Raw genomic sequence first — 22801 nt, forward strand, 5'->3', positions numbered from 1 at the left:
TCCGTCTTCTCTTCCTTCCACACACCACATCACATGCTGCGCATATTTCTTCTGTAAAAATCCTACACACACCTTCCATGTCTACCATCTGCTCCAATTCATATTTGCCTAATCGTTCCTCCACTTCTCTCTTATACTCTGCCTTTTTCTCATCCTCTTGTAACCTTTCCACTCTCCTTGCAACTACTCCTTCCTCTCGTCTTTCCCTTCTTCTATTCCTCCATCTTACTTGAATTCTAATTCTGGCCACCACCAAGCAGTGGTCAGAAAGTCCACTCCCCCAACCTCTATGAGCTCTTGCATCCATTACACATCTTCGCATCCTTTCATCCACACACACATAATCAATCATTGCCTTCCTTTCATTCAGTTCACCACCCACCCTTCTCATCACTCACCATGTATACCTGTGGATCATTTTATGCCTGAAGAGGGTATTGGCTACCACCAACCCCCTCCCAGCACAAATGTCCACTAACGCACTGCCATTCTCATCTACCTCAGCAGGCACACCCCACTCACCAACTATTCCATCCACCTTCACATTCCCAACTTTACCATTCATATCACCAATCAAAAACACTTTAAAGTGAAGAGAAACAAGTTGTATGCAGCCTTCACAGATTTGGAGAAAGCATATGACAGGGAGGATAGACAAGGATTGTAGAAAGTATTATGAATACGTGGAGTAGATGGGAAGTTGTTGGATGTTGTGAAGAGTATGTATGAGGGTGCTAAGGCTGCAGTGTGTGTAGATAGTGAACTGAGTGAATTTTTCTATTCAAAAGCTGGATTGAAACAGGGATGTGTCATGTTTCCATAGTTGTTCAATCTCACCCATGTCGTTCATCTCGCATCTCTGAGTAATGCTCTCTCTTACACTCACCGACCAAGAATCGTGTTGCACCACCGTTACGCAAGCTGCTATCGTACTGCAATGTAACTGCGTATGAGCAGTGCCACGAGTAAAGCAGAGATACTAATCGTGTGTGGAGTGCGATATTGTGTGATTTATAGCCTACAAGTAGAGCAGAGATACTAATCGTGTGTGGAGTGCGATGTTATGTGATTTTTAGCCTAAATAAGTATGATAATATCTGATAGGGGTGCTGCACGTGGTGGACCTAGTAGTGGTGCTAGTGGAGGCCCTAGTCGGGGTGGTAAGCAGCCTGCTGATGCTGGTGCTGGTACTAGTGATGTTCCTGTGAAGCATGTGCGTAAGACTGTGTCTCTAGAAGTTAAACTTGATATTCTTAAGCACCACGACAAACACGAAGGTGCGTGTGGTATCACCTCGGCTCTCCACCTGGCCCAGTCGACTGTCCCCACCATCATCAAGAAGAAGGAGGTCATTAAGGCTGCTGCTGGGAAGGTTGCAACCTTATCCGCCTCACGTATCACCCGCCAGTGACAGCCTGCGATGGAGGAGCTGGAGCGGTTGCTGCACATGTGGGTGGAGGATCAGCACCGGCACAAGACACCCATGAGCCAGGCAATTATTTGCACTAAGGCTCCCTTGCATTGGGACGAAATCAAGGTGGGCGGGATCTTGATGCTAGCGAGACTTTCAAGGCAAGCCCTAGGTGGTTTAACCGGGTCAAGAGGCAAGCTAATCTCCACCACATGAAGATGTACAGTGAGGCGGCATGTGCAGATACGGTGGCGGGGGCAGTGTTTCCTGACGAACCGAAAAGCATCATTGTGGAGGGTGGCTACAGTGCCAAGCGGGTCTTGAATTTTGATGAGACTAAGCACTTCTGGAAGAGAATGTCCTCCAACACATATCTTGCAACAGAGCAAAAGTCTAGGCCAGGATTCAAGCCCTCGAAGGACCAGCTTACACTCCTGCTGGAGGGCAACACCGAGGGTGACCCCAAATTGAAGCCGCTCCTTGTCCACCACTCTGAGAACCCCAGGGCTTTGGTGGGGTATGTTGAGGAGAACCTTGGGGTGATCTGGAAGTCTAAGAAGAAGGCCTGGCTGACTTCTGATATCTGTTCATAAGATTTCCCCTCGTGCCTCTTGTGTGACGAAGAGGTATGCCTCGCGGGAGAATTTGGTGAACAGATTTCTCGTGGTGGTAAACAATGCACCTAGCCACCCTCCCATGATGAAGGAATGGGCCAACAACATAGAGGTGGTGTTCCTGCCCTCCAACACCATGTCCTTGTAGCAGCCAATGGACCAAGGGGTAATCACTGCTTTCAAACCTTATTACCTCCACCGCACTATGCAGCAGTTGGTGAGGGCCTGTGACAGTGATGATAGAACAGTGCAGCAGTTATGGAAGGGCTACAATATACTCCACACCCTAGAAAATATCACTGCAGTGTGGCGTGAGGCCACCATGAACAGTGTGTGGCACAAGCTATAGCCAGAGTGCGTCCACTGGTTCACCGGCTTCCCCGAGGGCACCCAAGCTCCACCTGTGCAGTGTGCGCACCAGGACATATTGCAATTATTGCACGAGGCGAGCTTCGGGGAGGTCAACAAGGATGACGTGGAGGAGGTTTTCGAGAGCCACAGGGAGGAGCTCAGCAATGAGGAGCTCCTCAATACGGGGATCCAATGGGAGCACTAAGAGGCAGAGGAGGAGGAGGAGGTTGTCCCTGAAGTTCGAGCTCTCAATATAACAATCCTGGGGGAGATGCTAACGAAGCTGGACGAGATCATTGCGCTTTTGTGCACACACAACTCTCTCCCAGGACGAAGCGGGGATGCAGCTGATCGGCTGAAGGAAGGGATGAAGGTGTACAGGACGATGCTGGAGGGGATGAAGGGGGTGGCCAGACAGACTACAATCACTACCTTCTTCAAACAGGCCCCCACCAAGCCAGCAAGTCATAAAGGATCTCCCCAACCCTCGACGAGCAGAGCATCTCCCCAGCCTTCAAATAGCAAAGCATCTCCCCAGCCCTCAACCAGCAGAGCACCTTACCAACATTCAACCAGCAGAGAAACACCCAAGGTCTCCTCCCACCAAGGCTGTGCTCGGCCCGTTGTGTGGATCTACCTCCAGCCAATCCCCGTCTCCTGTGTCACCCGTGTCTCCACTAAGGCACTCCGTCACTCCATCGCTGCCTTTCTCGCCCCGGCCTCCATCTCCCTCACCACTTCAGCCACTGTCTCTGTCTCCCATGCCACAACATGAGCCACTGCAACTGACTCCATTGCTGCCTCATCATTCATTGCAGCGGTCTCCCTCGCCACAACGTGAGCCACCGCATCTGACTCCATTGCTGCCTCATCAATCATCACAGCGGTCTCCCTCGCCACCTCACTGGTCATTGCAGCTGTCTCCCTCACCATCTCCTCTGTCATCACATCGCACTCCATCGCCACCCCCAGAGCCATCACGTCGCACCTCATCGCCACCACCTGAGCCATCACATCACACCCCATTGCCAATACCTGCCTCACTGCATCGCACTCCATCGCCAACCCCAGAGCCAGTGCATGTCTCCTGCTACAACCACCCCACCTCGCCAGGCTCCCCCTCCCCACGGAGATGGGGTTTGAGGGCTTTGAGGACGAGGATAGAGTGGTAGGGAGCACCACATGTCCCCTAGCCTAGGGGTGGACAGCAAGGCTGATGACCAGGACCAGACATGGACTTACAAGAATTAAGTGATGAGATGTGTTTGATACTGTATTTTCTAACCAATTCTTTATTATTTTCAGGCATTATTTGTTGATTTCAGTGAGCTACTTACAGGCCTAGGTTAGCTTCCTTGACAGCTGTTAGGCCAGTTAGATTGTCTTTAAACTTGTTTTGGGGGCTCATTTGGGTGGGTTTTGAGACTTGGTTTGCAGGGAAACCCAAGGCTGGGAGATGGTCCACATTGCTTTATGTGTTAAAAGTACCCCAATATACGATACCTTGCCTAACAATGGGGTTTTACCTGACCAATTAGATCGTTAAACCAAGGTATGCCTGTACCTGGGTAGTGTGATGAATAAGGATGGAAGTTTAGAGGGTGAAGTGCTTGAAAGGGTACATCAAAGAAGAAAGGTTGCTGGTTCCTTGAAAGCAGTGATAAGAAACAGGCAAGTGAGCACGGAAGTGAATAAGTTGCTGCATGACAGTATTGTGATACCAACTCTAACATATGGAAGTGAAGCTTGGATGCTGTTGGAGGGACATAAGTCTAGAGTGAGAGCAGTGGAAGTGAATTATTTGAGAGATCATGTGGAGTCACATACGGAGAGACAGACTGACAAACGAGGATATGAAGGAGCGTTGTGGTGTGGATGTGAATGTCATAGGAAGTGTTAGGAGAAACACACTGGTGGTCTGACCATGCAGAGAGGATGGAGAGTGAGAGACTGATGAGGAGAGTGTATGTAAGTGAGAGGGAGGGGGAGGCCAGGGATGAGATGGTGGGATAGAGTGGAGAAATATATGAGAGAGGGAGGTGTGAGCTGGGAGCAGGGCAGTGAAATGGCGGGGTACAGGGCGACATGGAGGCGATTTGTTTGTGGCCACCCCTTACAGGATTAAGGCATCTGGCAATAGATAGACAGATAAAGAGATAGGAAGGGAATGTTTTACATCCATATGTTCACCATGAGAACATCTCATAATGTTGTTCAAATGCTTGTGCAAAACAAGAAATATGTAAAATGCACAAATTCAGTACATAATATGCACTTATAAATAAAAATACTGTACAGTAAACCCAGCCATAGAGTTGCCCCTGATCCAAGGATAAGGAACCATGCGCAACTTAATGTTGGTCCCAAGGCCAGATAAATTGGGGAGGGTAGGTGGTGGGTGGGGGTGCTCACTATCCACTCATTTAATGTAATGCTGCTTGGGTGTCAGCATTTCCTCTCTTCCTTCCTTCCTCTGTCTTTCTTTCCTTCATTCTTTCCTCTTCCTTCTACCTACAGGTGACTTTAAACTCCCTGTTCTGTCTTTCCTTCCTTCAATCTTTCCTCTTCCTTCTGCCTATGGGTGACTCTACACTGAGTGACAAGCCAAATGGTTTTGTGTATACAAGGAAATCATTTACTATGCTGGATAGTCACCACATAACCAAATTATGGTGCCTGGTGCTTTAGTGGGTAATTAAGGCACTCCAATCAGACTGAACCTGTGTGGGTTTCTCTCCAAGGGGTGGTTGGAGTTTACTGCTCATGTAATGCCACTCAGGGATGAGTGAGGCTGGTCACCCTTATCTTAAATGTCAGTACCAACTTGCCTAGCCCCAGTCCCCTACGTTCCTCATGGAGCAACACAGGATTGGATGATGGATGGATATGGATCATAAGTATGAATTTTTTTTTTTTAATGTTTATGCCTGTATGATTATGTGATGAATGAATGAATGATGAAGCTATTTTGTACTCTGAGTGGTATAGTGCATGCTGAAAGAGAGGAGAAGGATGCTATTTTTGTGCTTCAAGATAATGGAAGCACCTGTGTGTGTTTAGGGACAACCCTCACAGTCAAAAAAACAGTAAGGCCAGAGGTTAGCACAGTGGGCTGGGGAAGGAGGAGTATGGGATGGTGAGGTTGTAAGTTATACTTGTATGTACAATAAACAAGAATTATGAATATTTTTCTTGCCCTTCCCCCCCCCCAAAAAAAAAACGAGAATAAATAATAATGACAAAAATAAAATGAGCAAAGGGAAAAAAACAACTTATCTTTTACGCTTGTAGGGGTGTGGATTGTGGGTTATATAGTGGGCAGAGCAAGCAAGCACGAAGGATGCTTATCTCTCTCCCCTCCCTTCCCAGGTCAAAAGCAAACTCTGATATGCAATCACTGTCTGGGAAGCACACTTTCTCTCTTTTACTGACTTTCTTTCTTATTCTTATTTTCACTAACACTTGAGGTGAGCGAAAGACAGATGTCCACTCAAGACTGATTCACGAGATATACTGTCTGCGTAAGTGGTTTGGAAGACAGAGTAGGTCAGTGTCAACACCTACTCAACCTTCATCCCCTTCCCGAAATTGTTCACATTTTACAGATCGAGCTGCATCAATGCCACCAACCATGCTACGGTAAAGCATCATTCAACACCGGCGACCATTTAGGGGTTAAAAAAAAGCCCACTACATATGCTAATCTGTAAAAAAAAAAAATAACAAAGGATCCTGTCTACACTTCATTCCAATATGAAAATTGGAAATACCACATCACTATTGTACATAATAAAGAGTTGGGCTGGGTACTTATATGTTCTTGATGTGCGACTCCCTGGCACTCTTCCCCCCATTCCCCATCCACAATGTTGTTGTCATCATTGCCGAGATGTTGCTGCTGCCGCACTTCCATCTTCAAAATCTAAGATGAATCCTTTAACCGTCACATCCTGAGGTTTTCCAGACCTCCGACATCCCCCATTCCCGAGCTATTTTGGAAAAAATTTTTTTTGGCTAAAACTTCCGCTTTGGTTGAGAAACAAAGGAAAATCACCAAGAAAGGGCTTACCGTGGTCCATAAGTGGTTGGAACAGGTGAGGTCCCCCGTGCCAGGTATTGTATTCTATCACTGGCGTGTGAGGTGCTCACGTTTTCTATGGTTGGAAATATTGGGAGAAACAACAAACAACACCTCTACATTTATTGAATTTGAACTAATAAACAATAAGAGTAGCAATATAATGGATTTCAAACACATATATATGAAAAATAAGCATTGTACCTTCGCGCGAGCATAGTGAGTTTGGTCCGAGTGGTAACATGCTATGTGCTAAGTTTCTTGTATCAGTCAACATATCATTTTTTCTACTTGTATACTTGTTTCATTGACATTTTACCTATTTTTACTGTTTGTAAAGTTTTCAGATGTTTTCATTCATTACGATGACATGCAGCATAAGTATAGCGCACATCGGCTTACTAAGCGCACTTGCTATGACTCGTATTTCAACATACCCAATTGATTTATCACTTTCCTCTTATTTTTTCCTTTAACTAGAACCTTTCCTCCACCACTGTAAATGTTTTCAATTTTTACATTCATTACGAGGGCATTTAGCGAAATGCTAGCGCATATTCATGCGCAAGCACAATCTCAAACACTCGTGTTTCATCTTCTACTTTATTTTTTCATTCCAATTATACTTTCCCACTTACATTACACACGTTTACACCCCTATACTGCACTATACATAGTTACTGGCATTATTTATTCAAGTGAGCGTCAGAATATCGCATGAAAATACCCTCGCAATGAATGTTTTGACCAACATAATACTCAAACACTTACATAAAAATTCTTCACATATATTACACACTTTCCCACTTGCTGACTTCTATTTTCATAATTACGGGCCTTATTCATTCCACTGAGCGTCAGGATATCGCATCTCTATACACGCGCTAGGAATATTTTGACTCAGAATATATTTCAGCACTTACAATAATCTGAACTTATATTATACCTGTTTGCATTTCCAGTAATAATATTTACATATTTACGGGCCTTATTTATTGCACTGAGCGACAGAATATCGCATCAAGAAACCCTCGCTAGGTATGTTTCTACTTACAGCATATTTATGCACTTACATACAATTTTTGCATTTATGTTATACCCATATGCACTTTATACTAATATTTTCAGATCAACATGACTGATAATTTCCCTGAGCGTCTGTTTCTCGCATTTACTTCATAGTTTCAGCGTCCTATCACATTCACACCATATAAGAATTGCATCAAGGTGTGATATTCGCTGAAACATGGGTGAATACAGAGACCCACGTCACACTCGACGCACTCATAGCAGATGTCCTTCCTGTGTGTGGTGAGTCTCACCTGGGAATTGCTACACACGTGACACCTGCGTTGGGGCCGAGGTCTGTTTGGCTGGGGAGGGATAGGAGTGGGGAAATGGCGGCCGGATATTCTCAGGGGAGTTTGGGCAGTAGGGGCAGTGCGGGTGCGATGTTGGAGCCTTTCAACAGCATACCGTGCAAACATCTCTCTTGTGAGCTCCCTCACAAACCCTTCAAAGGTTTCCTGAACTCCTGTTGTCATGGCGTGAAGGTAGTGGCAAGTCAAAGTAGTGATGTCTAGCAAGTGAAAGAACAGTTTCTTATACCACTTCATCGTGGTCGATATCGTCGATATCATGGAGTCTGATTGGTCCACCAGACGCATGTTTATGTTATAGTCCATGACACACTCAGGTTTCCAAATGTGATGCCTGTTCTCGCTCCGGTAATCAACAGAATCAGTACGGTGCATCAAGGGGAGGTGAACCGTTGACAAGAGGCTTACTTCTCTACTATGGTTCCACACAGTTGCAAGGATGTTGTTGGCTTTGAAGAAGACAACCTCATTCCTGTCAAGTTTCCGCCCTACCTTGACCATGTGACGCCAGTTCACCTTCACGGTTCCACAGATTCCCGTTTCATGCATGTGTAGATAACGAGCGAGAAGAGGGCTAGTGTACCAGTTGTCCAGGTAGAGGACGTGACCACGATGAAGGTAGTCTTCTATCACTGTCTTTACCACTGCTCCCGACAGTCCAATACTCCGATCTTCTATTATGTCTGTCTGTGCACCGGTGTACAAGACTATGTCTTGCATGTATCCAGTTCTACAGTGGCACATAACAAACATCTTGAACCCAAAACGGTGCCTTTTGCTGGGTATATACTGCCTAAATGAAATATTATCTCTCCACAACACAAGACTCTCGTCTATGACGAGGTCTCTATAGGGATAAAATGGCGAACGAAAGGTTTGCCTCAGGTGATCAAAGACAACCTAATTCGCCTCATCTTATCTGTGTTGTTCGCATTTGCAGGATCATCAGCATCATAGAAATGGAGGCGACTTAGAATTTGTTGAAAGCGATTACGGCTCATGACTTGCCCAAATATTGGTGTAAACACAACAGGGTCCCTTGTCCAGTAAGCCGGAATTCTGTTCTTTCGTATAATACCCATCAAAAGGACCAGGGCAAAAAATAGGAACATTTCTGAAAGGGAGACAGGGTAATCATATATGATAGAATGCCTGCTCCTTGTTCCCAATCTTTCACTCTCACGGCACTGGGTGCTTGCCAAAAGGTTGGTTTGGTAAACAATCTGCTCCATGAATGCCTCACTAAAAAACAGGTAGAAAAAATCCATCCTGGTGGAATTATGGTGAATTCCGGGAGCAATGCTGCCAGCGCGCCCCTACTCAGTGAAGGGGTGAATGAGGGGAGAAAAATCACTCCCATCCTCCCAATTACATCCCACAAATCCCTTGTCCCCATCATCCCCATCACCACCTTCGTCTGGGTGGGGAGGAGATGCTGGTGGGGGAGGTTGGGGAGAAGGAGTGCGGAGGGCTTCCCCACTCTCACTCCTCTTCCCTCTGCCTTTACCCTTTCCCTTACCCTTACGGCCGTGAGGAACATTAGGGGGCTGTGGGGATGAAGTTCGGGAATATTGGGGAGCATAAGACGTGCTGGGGAGTGGTTCCTCCCCACCTTCCCCCTCCATCACAACACCACGTGATTTTTCACGCACCCTAACTCGCCCACGTGTTTGGGGATATTGGGGAGCATAAGACGTGCTTGGGAGTGGTTCCTCCCCACCTTCCCCCTCCATCACAACCCCACGTGATACAGAACGCACCCGCACTTGCCCACGTGATACACCCCGCCGCCTCACACTAACTAGGGAAAGCGATGACTCACTCACGCCACTCTCACTTTCCATACTCCTCCCTGCACTTTCCCTTTCACTCTCCACTCCCTCCACGGCACTTCCTACCTCCCCAAACAAAATACTAGGCCCATACCTGCTCGTCTGACGTGGTGTGCGCTCGGGGCCACGATGAGTAATCACCTCACGTCCATACCACGTGGCAGCACATCCCACGGCTCCGTCCTCGTCCTCAAATTCAGGTTCCACATCACGTTGGGGCTGGGCATAGGATGTTGCACATGGTTTTTTGGCCGGCTGCCCGTCTCTAGCAGCACGTTAAGTCATGTACTGCCGCTTCCTGGGGGACGGGACTTCTTCATCACTGCTGGTGGTTTCCTCCTCCTCTGGCTGCACATAATCTTTGTCAACAATCTCGTCGTCCAGTGGGGAATCACTGTCGCCTGTCAAGGCGTCCAGGGCGGCTTAAATTTCAACCTCTGAGGGACCTCTCGTAGTAATGTCTGAGCAGGACCGTTGCTAACAGGTGAGTGAACGAGCCGCAGGTTAGCGCAGGTCGCCGAGTGCCCCCTCCTGATGGTAGGTAGGGGAAGGTCAAGCGGCGATACGTCCCGAAAATCAAGCGCAAAATTTGAAAATTGTGGAAATTATGCACTTTGCAATTGCACAACGTACCGGTACGTCGCCGGGACTGGCAAATGCAAAACGTTGCAACGTACCCATATGTCAACAGGACGGGGTGGGTTAATGTCCAGAGCTGAAACATTGGAGTTGACTTTGTCCTAGGAGGTGGATGTACACTGTTACATAGCCTATGATTTCATCATCCTTTGTGTAATTCTAACGTACAGTATGCTGCATGTTTGATCACGAGCGTGTTCTACCTCACTCCCCCCTTCTACCCTTATAATAGAGTAAGTCGTTCTTTCTGTTGTTCAGAGCAGGATTGTCAACTCTTTGTCCCCTATGGCTTCATTTGCGCGTCCTTCTTACAAGTTGTATCAAGCTCTGCCGGCCCCTATATAATGAGCTCAGTCTCTGCATTAATTGCCACTTAGATCTACTCCTCATTTTGTTCACATCTCTGTCCTCCCCTGTACAGTTATTACTTTTGTGAGTGCTCAGGAAGTCTCCAACCATCTAACTGCTGTGTAATTTGAGTATAAGTGTTGTTGCATTTTTTCTTGTACTGTATAGCATAAGGTGTTAATTCGTAGGCCTAGTGGGGTTTTTGTGATTCATGTATTTTGGGTGTCAGCCATTATTAATAATATTTTGTATCTGTAATAATATATCTTGCATTAACTGAGCATTATCTGGTTTTCTCATTTTATCAGGGCTGACTTAGATAAATTTACTCTTGCTAATTTCGTGTTAATAGAGGCTATTGCAGTTAACCATATATTTAACCTGTTTTTGCCATTACATCATCTTTATGAGTCCTGAATGTTTAGTTGTTAGTTTGAGCATTAAACTTTAACTTGTAATTTTACCTACCTCTTTTGTTTTGAACCTGGAACTTTGCGGGACAGTTTTCTCTGTTCCGTAACATAAATTTGGCGACCTCTTATCAGGATATTCAGGATATTATCATAAGGATATTGCTTGATATTTTGTGACTGTGATTTATTCATGATGTCTACTATTACTACGCTTGATGAAGCCAAAGATTTTTTGTCAAATGTGCAAACAGTGTGTGATGTGGAAAACAGAACAAAGAATGAACTTAAGCTTGCTGCTCAACAATTGGGAATTGTTGTTCGCTCTCATCATTCTAAAGATCAAATTGTCGACATGATTAATGAAAGCTTGTTTAATGTAACTCCTCCAAATGAGCAAAAGCAGATTGAAATAGCTAAGTTACAGCTAGCTCTGCAGAAGGCTCGTGTTAAGGAGGCTGAGTTTCAGGCACGTGCTAAGGAGGCCTAGTCTCAGGCTCGTATTCAGGAGGCACAAATTGAACTTGCTAGGATTCAGGCAGACCATGAGTATCGTATGAAACAATGTGGAACTGGATCATCTAGCTCTGATGATTTTGATGTGGCTAAAAATGTTAAACTTGTCCCTCCTTTTAATGAATCTGATTTAACAAAGTATTTTCAGTTGTTTGAGAGGGTAGCTACAGGTTTTAATTGGCCCAAAAAGTATTGGCCAGTACTCCTTCAAACTGTTCTCACCGGTAAAGCTCAAGTAACTTATGCATCTTTGCCTCAGATACAATGTGATAATTATGATGTAGTTAAGAGCTTGATTCTTAAGGCCTATGAGCTTGTTCCTGAAGCCTATAGAGTAAAATTTAGGACAACTTATAAGCAAGATAAGCAATCCCATGTTGAGTATGCAAAAATCAAAGAAGATCTGTTAGAGCAGTGGTTAAATTCTAAGAACGTAAATTCTGATTTTGATAAATTTAAGCAGATGATTTTGCTGGAGGACTTCAAAAGGTGTATTAATAAAGATGTAAGCCTATATCTTGATGAGAGAAGAATAGATAATTTGTCTGATGCTGCAGTTTTAGCTGATGAATATACTCTCACTCACAAGAGATATTCTAGAGAAAAAAGGAAAGCTGAGAGTAAGTACGTTGCCTCTACTCAGAGTACAGGTAACAGGAAAGAGAATAAACATGATGTTTCTCAGGAAGTAAATACCAGCTTCACCTCTAGATTTCAGAAAAGCAAATGTACTTATTGTAGTAAGCTTGGTCATACTACGGAGAAATGTTTCAGGAGACAGCATGATGTGAACAAAAAGGAGTCTTTAAATATTCAGTCAATTGGTCTAGTGTCCACCCTTGAGAGTTCCCAGAATTCTTTAACTGAGTTAACTGAACCTGCTTCGAGGTTTAATTTAATTCTCATGATGGAGCTCCTCTTTTGAGCAGTAACATGGGTGACACTCTCAAGAGTTCATGTGCTAATTTCCTGTCTGATGGTTTTGTCAGTCCTCTGGACAGTAATGACAGGAAATCAGTTAAAATATATCGTGATACAGGTGCTTGCCCATCCCTTATGCTGACCAGTGTTCTAGGCTCTAATGTTAATTCCTCTGATGAAACTGTAATCTTACAAGGTGTAGGGAATAATTACTTCTCTGTCCCTCTGTGCAGAGTGAATTTAGAGTCTGGTTTTGTTAATGGTTCCGTTATGGTTGGGTTGGTTGAGACACTCCCAATGTCAGGTGTAACATTCTTACTTGGAAATGATATTGGTGGAAGTCAAGTGTGTCCAGCTCCTCAGTTGTCTAGTGAGCCAGTGGCTGCGACCCAGGATTGTGATGTCCCTGATGTGTTCTCTGTATGTGCTGTCACTAGGGCTAAGTCTAAAGTTACTGGTGACTTAGAGGATAATGATGATGATGATGTTATCCTAGCTGACACTTTTCTTGCTAATTTGGACCACTCACCAGATGAGGCAGTACCCCGTAGTGTTGATAATTTGTATCGTCAAGAGTTGGTTGAGTTGCAGGTTGCTGACCCTGAATTGAAAGGTCTAGCTAACTCTGCTTGCAGTGAGGAAGAGTCAGCTGGTGCTTCTACTTGTTATTATATAAAGTCAGGAGTACTTATGAGAAAGTGGAAACCCCCAACAGCATCAGCCGACTGTGAATGGGAGGTTGTATATCAAGTTGTCATCCCTCGTGTTTGTAGGCAGGATATCATTAGAGTGGCTCATGATTCCAGTTTGGCAGGACACCTTGGAGTGAGGAAGACTGTAGCACGCATTTTGAAACACTTCTACTAGCCAGGTATCTTCAGGGATGTTTCCTGGTATTGTAAGTCTTGTCACACCTGTCAAGTTGTGGGGAAGTGTAATCAGATCGAAAAGGTTGCACCTCTAGTTCCCATTCCTCCTTTTGAGGCACCATTCACCCGTGTGTTGGTGGATATTGTGGGCCCTCTTCCTAAGACTTCATCAGGATTTTCTTATGTGCTGACCCTGATTGATATGGCTACTCGTTATCCTGAAGCCATTCCACTTAGAAATATCTCAGCAAAGAACGTGGTTAAGGAAATGCTAGGGTTCTTCACAAAGTTTGGTCTACCCAAGGAGGTACAGTCGGACCGGGGAAGTAATTTCATGTCAAATGTTTTCAAGCAGTCTCTGAAAGAGTTGGGCATCACCCAGATCACGTCTTCAGCTTACCATCCCCAGACCCAAGGAGCGTTGGATAGATATCATCAAACACTCAAATCGATGCTCAAGAAATACTGTTTGGAACATCAGAAAGACTGGGATAAAGGTCTTCCATTCGTTGTATTTGCCGCAAGAGAACCTCCAAATGAATCACTGGGCTTCTCACCTTTTGAACTACTGTTTGGCCATGAAGTAAGAGGACCCCTTAAGTTACTCAAGGAATGCTGGCTGTCGGAGGAAGATGACGTCAACCTGCTGGAGTATGTGATGAAGTTCAAAGAACGGCTGTCCACTGCTTTACTGCTGGCAAGAGAGAATTTAGGAGCTGCTCAGGAGAAGATGAAGACTTGGTATGATAAGAAGTCCAGGTTACGCCACTTTCAGCCAGGAGATCAGGTTTTGATTCTGCTGCCAGTGCATGGGCAACATCTTCAAGCCAAGTTTAGTGGTCCTTATTTCGTGGAGAAGAAATTCAGTGATGTCAACTATGTCATCGCCACACCAGATCGTAGAAAGAACAAGAAAACTTTGTCACATCAACATGATAAAGTTATATCACGGGCGGGACGAAAATAACCCAGTCTGCACTGTAGCTGTTCCACCCGAGTCTGCAAGTGAAGTTCTCCCATGCAGCATGAGCCTGAGTGATAGTTTGGGGAAGAATCCTGATATCATGAATGATCTCCAGACTAAGCTTTCTCATCTAGCTCCCGAGGAAAGGCAGGAGTTTTCGGCATTACTGCAGGAGTAACCGCAAGTGTTTCGTGCCACTCCAGGAAGAACCATTGTGTTGATGCATGATGTCGAAGTTGGAGACGCAAAGCCAATTAAACTGCCTCCTTACCGTGTGAACCCAGTGAAAGTTCCTCTCATCCAGAAGGAGCTTGGCTACCTGTTGGACCACAAGATGATTGAGCCCTGTCAGAGCGAGTGGAGTTCTCCTGTCATGCTAGTCCCTAAGCCAGGTGGGTCACAGCGGCTTTGCATCGACTGCAGACGTGTTAATCAGATAACCAAAACAGACACTTACCCTCTCCCTCACGTGGAAGATTGCATAGACAAGATCGGAAAGGCTAGGTACAGTTGGCCGCACTCCCGCGAGGGCCACCTTAGTGTTGTCAACGCTGGCCGAGATAGTAACCGCGAATCATTAGTAGTGAGCTCTGATCGAAGCATTCACAGGACTGAGGGAGGGAGCGGGTTTGAGGTGGGTAGGTGGGTGCCTGTACACGAGAGGCGAGATATGACGATTGTTGAGGCGACAGAAAAGTGTAATATTTATTAAAAGAATTTTTTTTTTTTTTTTTTCGGTGTTACTTTTGCCAAGGGTGGTAACCATATAACCAAACCATACGTGTTCCCTACTTGTCAACAGGTGGGTTGGTGGAGGGTTAGTGCCCCTCCCTGTAAATCAAACAACTCAAAGTCAATGGCCACCCCTTACGGGATTGTGGCGTCTGGCAATAGATAGATAGATAGATAGACTTTTGCCATCATGAAAAGTAAAAAGATCAACTTTAAATATTATACTGCAAAACAAAGACAACCGATCAAGATTCATAATTGTAGACTTTATTCGTATTTTATTTTATTGTCGTTTCCAAGCAATGGACGCTGTAAAATACAGACAAAAACTGCCTGAAAATAATGAATCAGAATGCTGTTTATTAATCACATGTAACAAATGTAAGTAACTTCATCTGGAATGTGGCAGCTGCTGACACCACTGGCACATATCAACATCGCCCATATCTAGCGTTACCTAACAAGTAGTTTAAAATCGCATCGTTGCGTCATCGCATCGTGGAGTTATCAGGGCTCGCATTCACCTTCACATGATAGCAGATTAAATATATATATATATATATATATACATCTATATATATATATATATATATATATAGATAGATAGATAGATAGATAAATATATATATACTGTAGATAGATAGATATATAGAGAGAGAGAGAGAGAGAGAGAGAGAGAGAGAGAGAGAGAGAGAGAGAGAGAGAGAGAGCGAGAGCGAGAGCAAGAGCGAGAGAGAGAGAGAGAGAGAGAGCGCGAGAGCAAGAGCGAGAGAGAGAGGGAGAGAGAGCGCGAGAGCAAGAGAGAGAGAGAGAGAGAGAGAGAGAGAGAGAGAGAGAGAGAGAGAGAGAGAGAGACAGCGAGAGAGCGAGCGAGCGAGCGAGCGAGAGAGAGAGAGAGAGAGCGAGAGTCGGACGCCTTACGCAGTCAGGGATCGAGGGGACATGGAAATGACAATACAAACAGAAGAGAAGGGAAAAAGAAAAATGACAAACTTAAGTTTCATCCTCTACGCTACAGACAATACTCAAGGGTACGGTGTCTTAGCCCTGAACAATGTATTTTACTGTATGAAAGTTAACACATTCGGATACATTACAGTCAATTAGGTGCTAAAGAAATAGTAATAAGTTGTAAACAAGCTACTGTACTGTATGGTATCTAGAATATGACACTCCTGTTATCATGCGAGAGATAAGCGAGCCAATGTTGTCGGGTGTTAGGAAACGCTTGATAAGGAGGATACGGAGGTGTGTGCTAGGGGTGTCAGCAATTACCGCATGCAGTATTAAGGATTCACATTTGCTATATTCAATAGCATTATGCTTTATGGTTTCCAAGCATTAACTGTGCCACTTTTCACAGCGGTAATAACTTGACAATAAAGGTATTAAAATATATATGATTTGTTACCAGGTATTGTAGATTTATATTATATATAGCTTCCAGCCTTCCACTCATCTGTTTCAGACGTCATCCCTCACCTCTCATGCATAGGTATCCCCCCACTCTCCTCAAACCCCCTTCCTTCCCCCCAAACTCTCTCTGTACGACTCTCTCTTACTGGCTGTGGATGCTTCGAATGCATCTCTCTACTAGTGTTTCAGAGTAAATATCTTGGCCAGCGTTGACAACGCTGTGGCCCTCGCGGGAGTGCAGCCAGCTGTACAGTACATAAGAAAGTTTGATTTGTTAAAGGGATACTGGCAAGTACCTATGACTGAACGTGCTAGGGAGACCTCATGTTTTGTAACACTAGGAAAGACTTTTGCATGTTCTGTAATGCCATATGGTATGAAGAATGCACCAGCCACATTTCAGAAGCTCATGAATGTTGTAACAGAGGGTTTGGCAAGGTGTGTTGTTTATTTTGATGATCTATTAATCTTCAGTGACAAGTGGAAAGATCACCTATGCCATGTCAGTAAATTTCTTGAGCGTTTGGTTCAGGCTAATCTTGTAGCTAATTTATCAAAGTGTGAGTTTGGTCAAGCTAAAGTTCAGTACCTTGGGTACATAATTGGTGATGGACACGTTGCACCACCAGGAGCTAAGGTTCAGGTTATAAGTGATCATCCCAGACCTAAAAGTAGGAAAGAGCTACAAAGATTTTTGGGAATGGTAGGTTATTACAGGAGATTTGTTCTTAACTTTTCAATTCTTGTATCACCACTTACAGACCTACTGAAAAAGGGAGTTAAATTTGTCTGGACCGATAACAGTGAATCCTCTTTCAGCAAACTTAAAGCTATCTTACTAAGTCAGCCAGTGCTCGCTACTCCAAATTTTGCTACGCCTTTTAAGATGGCTGTTGACGCAAGTGATACAGGAGCTGGGGCTGTTTTGCTGCAAGAGGATGATCAGGGTATTGAACACCCTGTATCTTATTACAGTAAGAAGTTCACTCCACCTCAAAAGAACTACTCAACTATTGGGAAGGAGCTTTTGGCCTTGATTTTGGGTTTACAGCATTTTTCATTTTATTTGTGTTCTGGTTTTGACATCATAGTCATTTATACCGATCATAACCCACTGAAATTCCTTAGTAAGTTTAAAGATAAAAATCAGAGATTGACAAGATGGAGTCTACTTCTTCAGGAGTATTCATTAGACATACAACATGTCAAGGGGAAAGAAAATGTTATTGCAGATTGCGTATCTAGACTTTAGACAGATTGTTTTAGAGTAATAAGAAATTTCCTTTGTAAATTTTTTTTTTTTTTTGTGGGGAGGTGTTACATAGCCTATGATTTCATCATCCTTTGTGTAATTCTAACGTACAGTATGCTGCATGTTTGATCACGAGCGTGTTCTACCTCACTCCCCCCTTCAACCCTTATAGTAGAGTAAGTCATTCTTTCTGTTGTTCAGAGCAGGATTGTCAACTCTTTGTCCCCTATGGCTTCATTTGCACGTCCTTCTTACAAGTTGTATCAAGCTCTGCCGGCCCCTATATAATGAGCTCAGTCTCTGCATTAATTGCCACTTAGATCTACTCCTCATTTTGTTCACATCTCTGTCCTCCCCTGTACAGTTATTATTTTTGTGAGTGCTCAGGAAGTCTCCAACCATCTAACTGCTGTGTAATTTGAGTATAAGTGTTGTTGCATTTTTTCTTGTACTGTATAGCATAAGGTGTTAATTCGTAGGCCTAGTGGATTTTTTGTGATTCATGTATTTTGGTTGTCAGCCATTATTAATAATATTTTGTATCTGTAATAATATATCTTGCATTAACTGTGCATTATCTGGTTTTCTCATTTTATCAGGGCTGACTTAGATAAATTTACTCTTGGAAATTTCATGTTAATAGAGGCTATTGCAGTTAACCATATATTTAACCTGTTTTTGCCATTACATTATCCTTATGAGTCCTGAATGTTTAGTTGTTAGTTTGAGCATTAAACTTTAACTTGTAATTTTACCCAACTCTTTTGTTTTGAACCTGGAATTTTGCGGGACAGTTTTCTCTGTTCCGTAACAACACGGATGTAAGCCAGCCGATCGTGGCAAGCCTGGGGGGTAATATCACCAGGTGCAACTTTCAAATTTTGTCGCCCGGCCTGCTGAAACTTCCTGCATAAGCTCCAGTTTTCCCCGCGTTAATTATGACCTGTCCAATTATGCTGACCGTGTAAGTACAAAACCATGTTACTCAACTGTGTGTTACTCAAGAACTGACTGTAATAATAATAAAAATAATAATAATAATAATAATAATAATGATGATCTATCTATCTATCTATAGCCCGACGCCCTAATCCCGCAAAGGGTGGCCGCAGACAAAACACCTCCAAGTCGCTCTGTCACCCACCATTTGACTACCCTCCCCCCAACTCACTCCCCCCTCCCTCATATACCTCTCAACTCCATCCCTCCACCTCATCCTCAGTCTACCCCTCCCTCTCCCTCCCTCCACCTCACCTACATACACCCTCTTAGTCAGTCGTTCATTCTCCATTCTCTCCACATGCCCAAAACACCTCAGCGTATTTCTCCTAATCTTCTCAACCACATCCACATCCACCCCACAAGGTTCCTTCACTTCTTCATTCGTCAACCTGTCCCTCCATGTCACTCCACTTGCTCCTCTCAAGTAACTCATTTCCACTGCTCTCACTCTTGACTTGTTCCCCTCTTGCAAGGTCCATGCCTCGCTTCCATACGTCAGGGTAGGGATCACAATACTATCATGCAGTGACTTCTTAACTTCCATACTCACCTCTCTATTTCTCATCGCTGCTTTCAGTGAACCGACAACCTTCCTTCCCTGCTGTACCCTTTCATGCACTTCATCCCCCAAAGTTCCATCCTTACTCATCACACTACCCAAGTACTTGAATGCACTCACATTCTCCATATCCTCACCATCCAACCTCACTGTACATTCTGTGACTTCATGCCTCTCAAACACCATAACTTTACTTTTGTTTACATTAACTTTCAGTTTCCTCCTCCTACACACTGTCCCAAATTCATTCACCAAACCTTGCAACTCCCATTCATCTTCACTCAACAATACTGTATCATCAGCAAACAGCAACACCGGAATCTTCCAAATCTCACCCTCATTCATTAGAGCCACCCCTACATCCACTGCCCTACCTTGCACCTCCTTTACAACCCCATCCATGTAAACAGCCATGGAGACATCACACAACCCTGTTTCAGTCCTACATTGAGATCAAAGAACTCACTCAGCTCACCATCCACTCGCACCGTAGCCCTAGCTCCTTCGTACATACTCTTCACAGCACTCAACAATTTCCCCTCCACTCCATATATTCTTAATACCTTCCACATACCTTTCCTATCTATTCTGTCATAAGCTTTCTCCAAGTCCATGAAGGCAGCGTACGCTTTCCTTCCCTTCTCTAGATACTTCTCCACTAAACATCTTAGAACAAATATCTGATCTACATACCCTTTTCCCTTCCTAAATCCCCCTTGTTCTTCTCCAACTAGCTCCTCTGTCATATGCTTAACCCTGTCAATGAGTATTCTACCATATATTTTACCAGTCACACTAAGAAGGCAAATATCCCTATGGTTACCACATACTTCTCTCTCCCCTTTTCCTTTGTATAAAGGAACAATTATACCTGATTTCCAGTCCTCTGGAACCCTTCCCTCTTCCCAAGCCAATCTACACAATTTTCATATCCACTCCACAACAATCTCACCCCCATACCTCAGCATTTCACCACACACTCCGTCAATTCCTGGGGCCTTTCCCACCTTGATCTTCATTGTTTCCACTACTTCCGCCCTACTGATCTCTTTCTCCGTCATAATGATGATGATGATGATAATAATTATAATAACAAATAAAAAATTAAGTATTTCTTGACACAAGGATCATTTTATTCAGCTTAAGGCAGCGTTTCTTAATCTTTTCCGACCTCAGCACCCCCTGTGGTAAAGTCTCACGGTCCAGCACCCCCATACATCTGGTTACTGGAACTACAGTTACAACACTACTACAAGGGTAAAGTTAAGTGAAGTACTACTTGACATTTTATTTCAAAAATAAAACATCAAAGATGTCAATACTAGGCAAAACCAATAAGAAAAAAAAAAAAATAATGCAGCATTTTCCAGCAACCCCTAAAACTTATATCAGCACCCCCTGGGGGAGCTAGCACCCCAGGTTAAGAAACACTGGCTCAAGGGAAGAGTGCAGCCTGATATTTTGCTGTCATGCTCCTTCAATACAGTAACATCTTATTCTTTTCCTGCTATTTCTGGATGATTATGTCCATTGTAGGATACACCTTTTCAAACAGAAGGGGTTCGTTATAGCCTCCTTTTAGCCCTTAATGCAAGATGTCTTTTCTAAACTAAATAAAATCATCTTCGGATACCATGTGTAAATATAAAAAGACAGCACACAACTGAAGGGGCATGACAGGAAGCCTACAAGCCTACCACAACACCCAAAGATATCAGTGAATAATACAACTTTAATTTTTAATCACTAAAAACCCTAGCCCCCCCCCCCCATAATGAGTTTTATTTTTGGAAGATCAAAGGAATGTTATTCTATTAATCACTAAATTCCATTACCCTTCACATGTGATTCTCCATAAGTGCCAGCTACTAAAGGTTCTACTGGCTATTTATTTACGTATTTTCAGTTCACACTTACCTTCCTAGCTTCTTCCTGTGCCTTCCTTATACGCTCTCTCCTCTCTCTTATCTCTCGGTCTTTCCTCTGACGCTCATACTTGCGATTGTGTTCCTCCAATTTGGTGGCCTGGTGGTAAAAAACCATACATCATCACCACGCTATACCCAACATTTGTACACTGACACATGTGGAAATCTAAAGCATGGATCCTTGATCTAACTGAAAACCATGGGCAATGGAGAAACAAAGTACCAAATAGATTTGACAGCTGCATTCAGTTACTCTTGTACATTGCCTTGAAACTGTCAAAACATAATGGGATCATGTTAAACTAATCAGGGTATTTGGAGCTTTCTCAGTATTAACAGATTACATTTCCTCGTTAGCTGTGCTTGTTTGAAGAAATGCCTGTTGCTTGTTTTAGGTATTATGTTATATATGTTTAAGTAAATATGTATATAATTACCTGTAGTATTTTGTGCTGCCAAGATTACATATCCTTTGCTGTACTTGTCTGAAGAACTGCTTATTGACTGCTTTAAGTATTACGTTAAATATGTTTATGGAAATATGTACAGAGTATAATTAACTGTAGTTCATTGTGATGCCAATTTATCTAACTATTTATTTATCCACTGCCAGACGCCTTGATCCCGTATGGGTTCACCACAAACAAATCGCCTCCATGTCGCCCTGTTCCCCGCCATTTCACTGGCATGCTCCCAGCTCACAACCCCTCTTTATTATATACCTCTCCACTCCATCCCTCCATCTCATCCTAGGCCTCCCCCTCCCTCCTGCCCCCTTTCCCTCACTCACATACCCTCTCCTTCTCAGTGTCTCACTCTCCATCTTCTCCACATGGCCAAACCACCTCATGTGTTTTTCCTAACACTTCCTATCACATCCACATCCACACCACTATGCTCCTTCACTTCCTCATTTGTCAATCTGTCTCTCCATGTGACTCCACATGCTCCTCTCAAATAATTCAATCCACTGCTCTCACTCCTGACTTGTGTCCTTCCAACATGGTCCCAGCTAAACTTTCGTACGTTAGAGTTGGTTATCACAATACAGTCATGCAGTAACTTTTTCACTTCCATGCTCACTTCCCTGTTTCTTATCACTGCTTTCAAAGAACCAGCAACCTTTCAGCCCTGTTGTAACCTTTCAAGCACTTCACCCTCTAACTTCCATCCTTACTCATCACACTACCAAAGTACTTATATGCACTCACATTTTCCATTTCCTCCTCATCCAGCCTCACTGTACATTCAGTGACTTCATTTCTCTCAAATACCATAACTATACCCTTCCCTATATTCACTTTTAGATTCCGTTTCTTACACACACTTCCAAACCCCTTCGTCTTCACTTAACAACACAGTATCATCGGCAAACAACAGTACAGGGAGTTTCCACATGCTGCCCTCTCTCAATAGGGCCACTCCAACGTCCACTGCCCTACTTTATATCTCTTCTTTTATAACCCCATTCATATACAGATTGAACAAACATGGAGACATGACATCCCTGTTTCAATCCAACCCTCAAATAGAAAAATTCATTCAGTTCACTATCCACTCGCACTGCAGCCTTAGCACCC

The 22801-nt window shown here is 43.9% G+C and overlaps 1 protein-coding gene across 2 annotated transcripts in view; it reads right to left on the bottom strand.

Moving 5' to 3' along the window:
- The window catches only part of LOC145417320 (putative protein FAM10A4), a 427645-nt gene that overhangs the window by 16006 nt on the left and 388838 nt on the right, over window positions 1-22801 (bottom strand). For both annotated transcript variants that reach the window (XM_080285999.1, XM_080285998.1), the window contains exon 7: window positions 21211-21318. In XM_080285999.1, coding sequence (XP_080142125.1) covers window positions 21211-21318 — 108 coding nt within the window. The remainder of the gene's footprint in view (window positions 1-21210; window positions 21319-22801) is intronic.

The sequence above is a fragment of the Coenobita brevimanus genome, chromosome 110 (genome assembly GCF_032717465.1).
Source record: "Coenobita brevimanus isolate Jiangsu-jjx chromosome 110, ASM3271746v2, whole genome shotgun sequence".
NCBI classification, from domain to species: domain Eukaryota; kingdom Metazoa; phylum Arthropoda; class Malacostraca; order Decapoda; family Coenobitidae; genus Coenobita; species Coenobita brevimanus.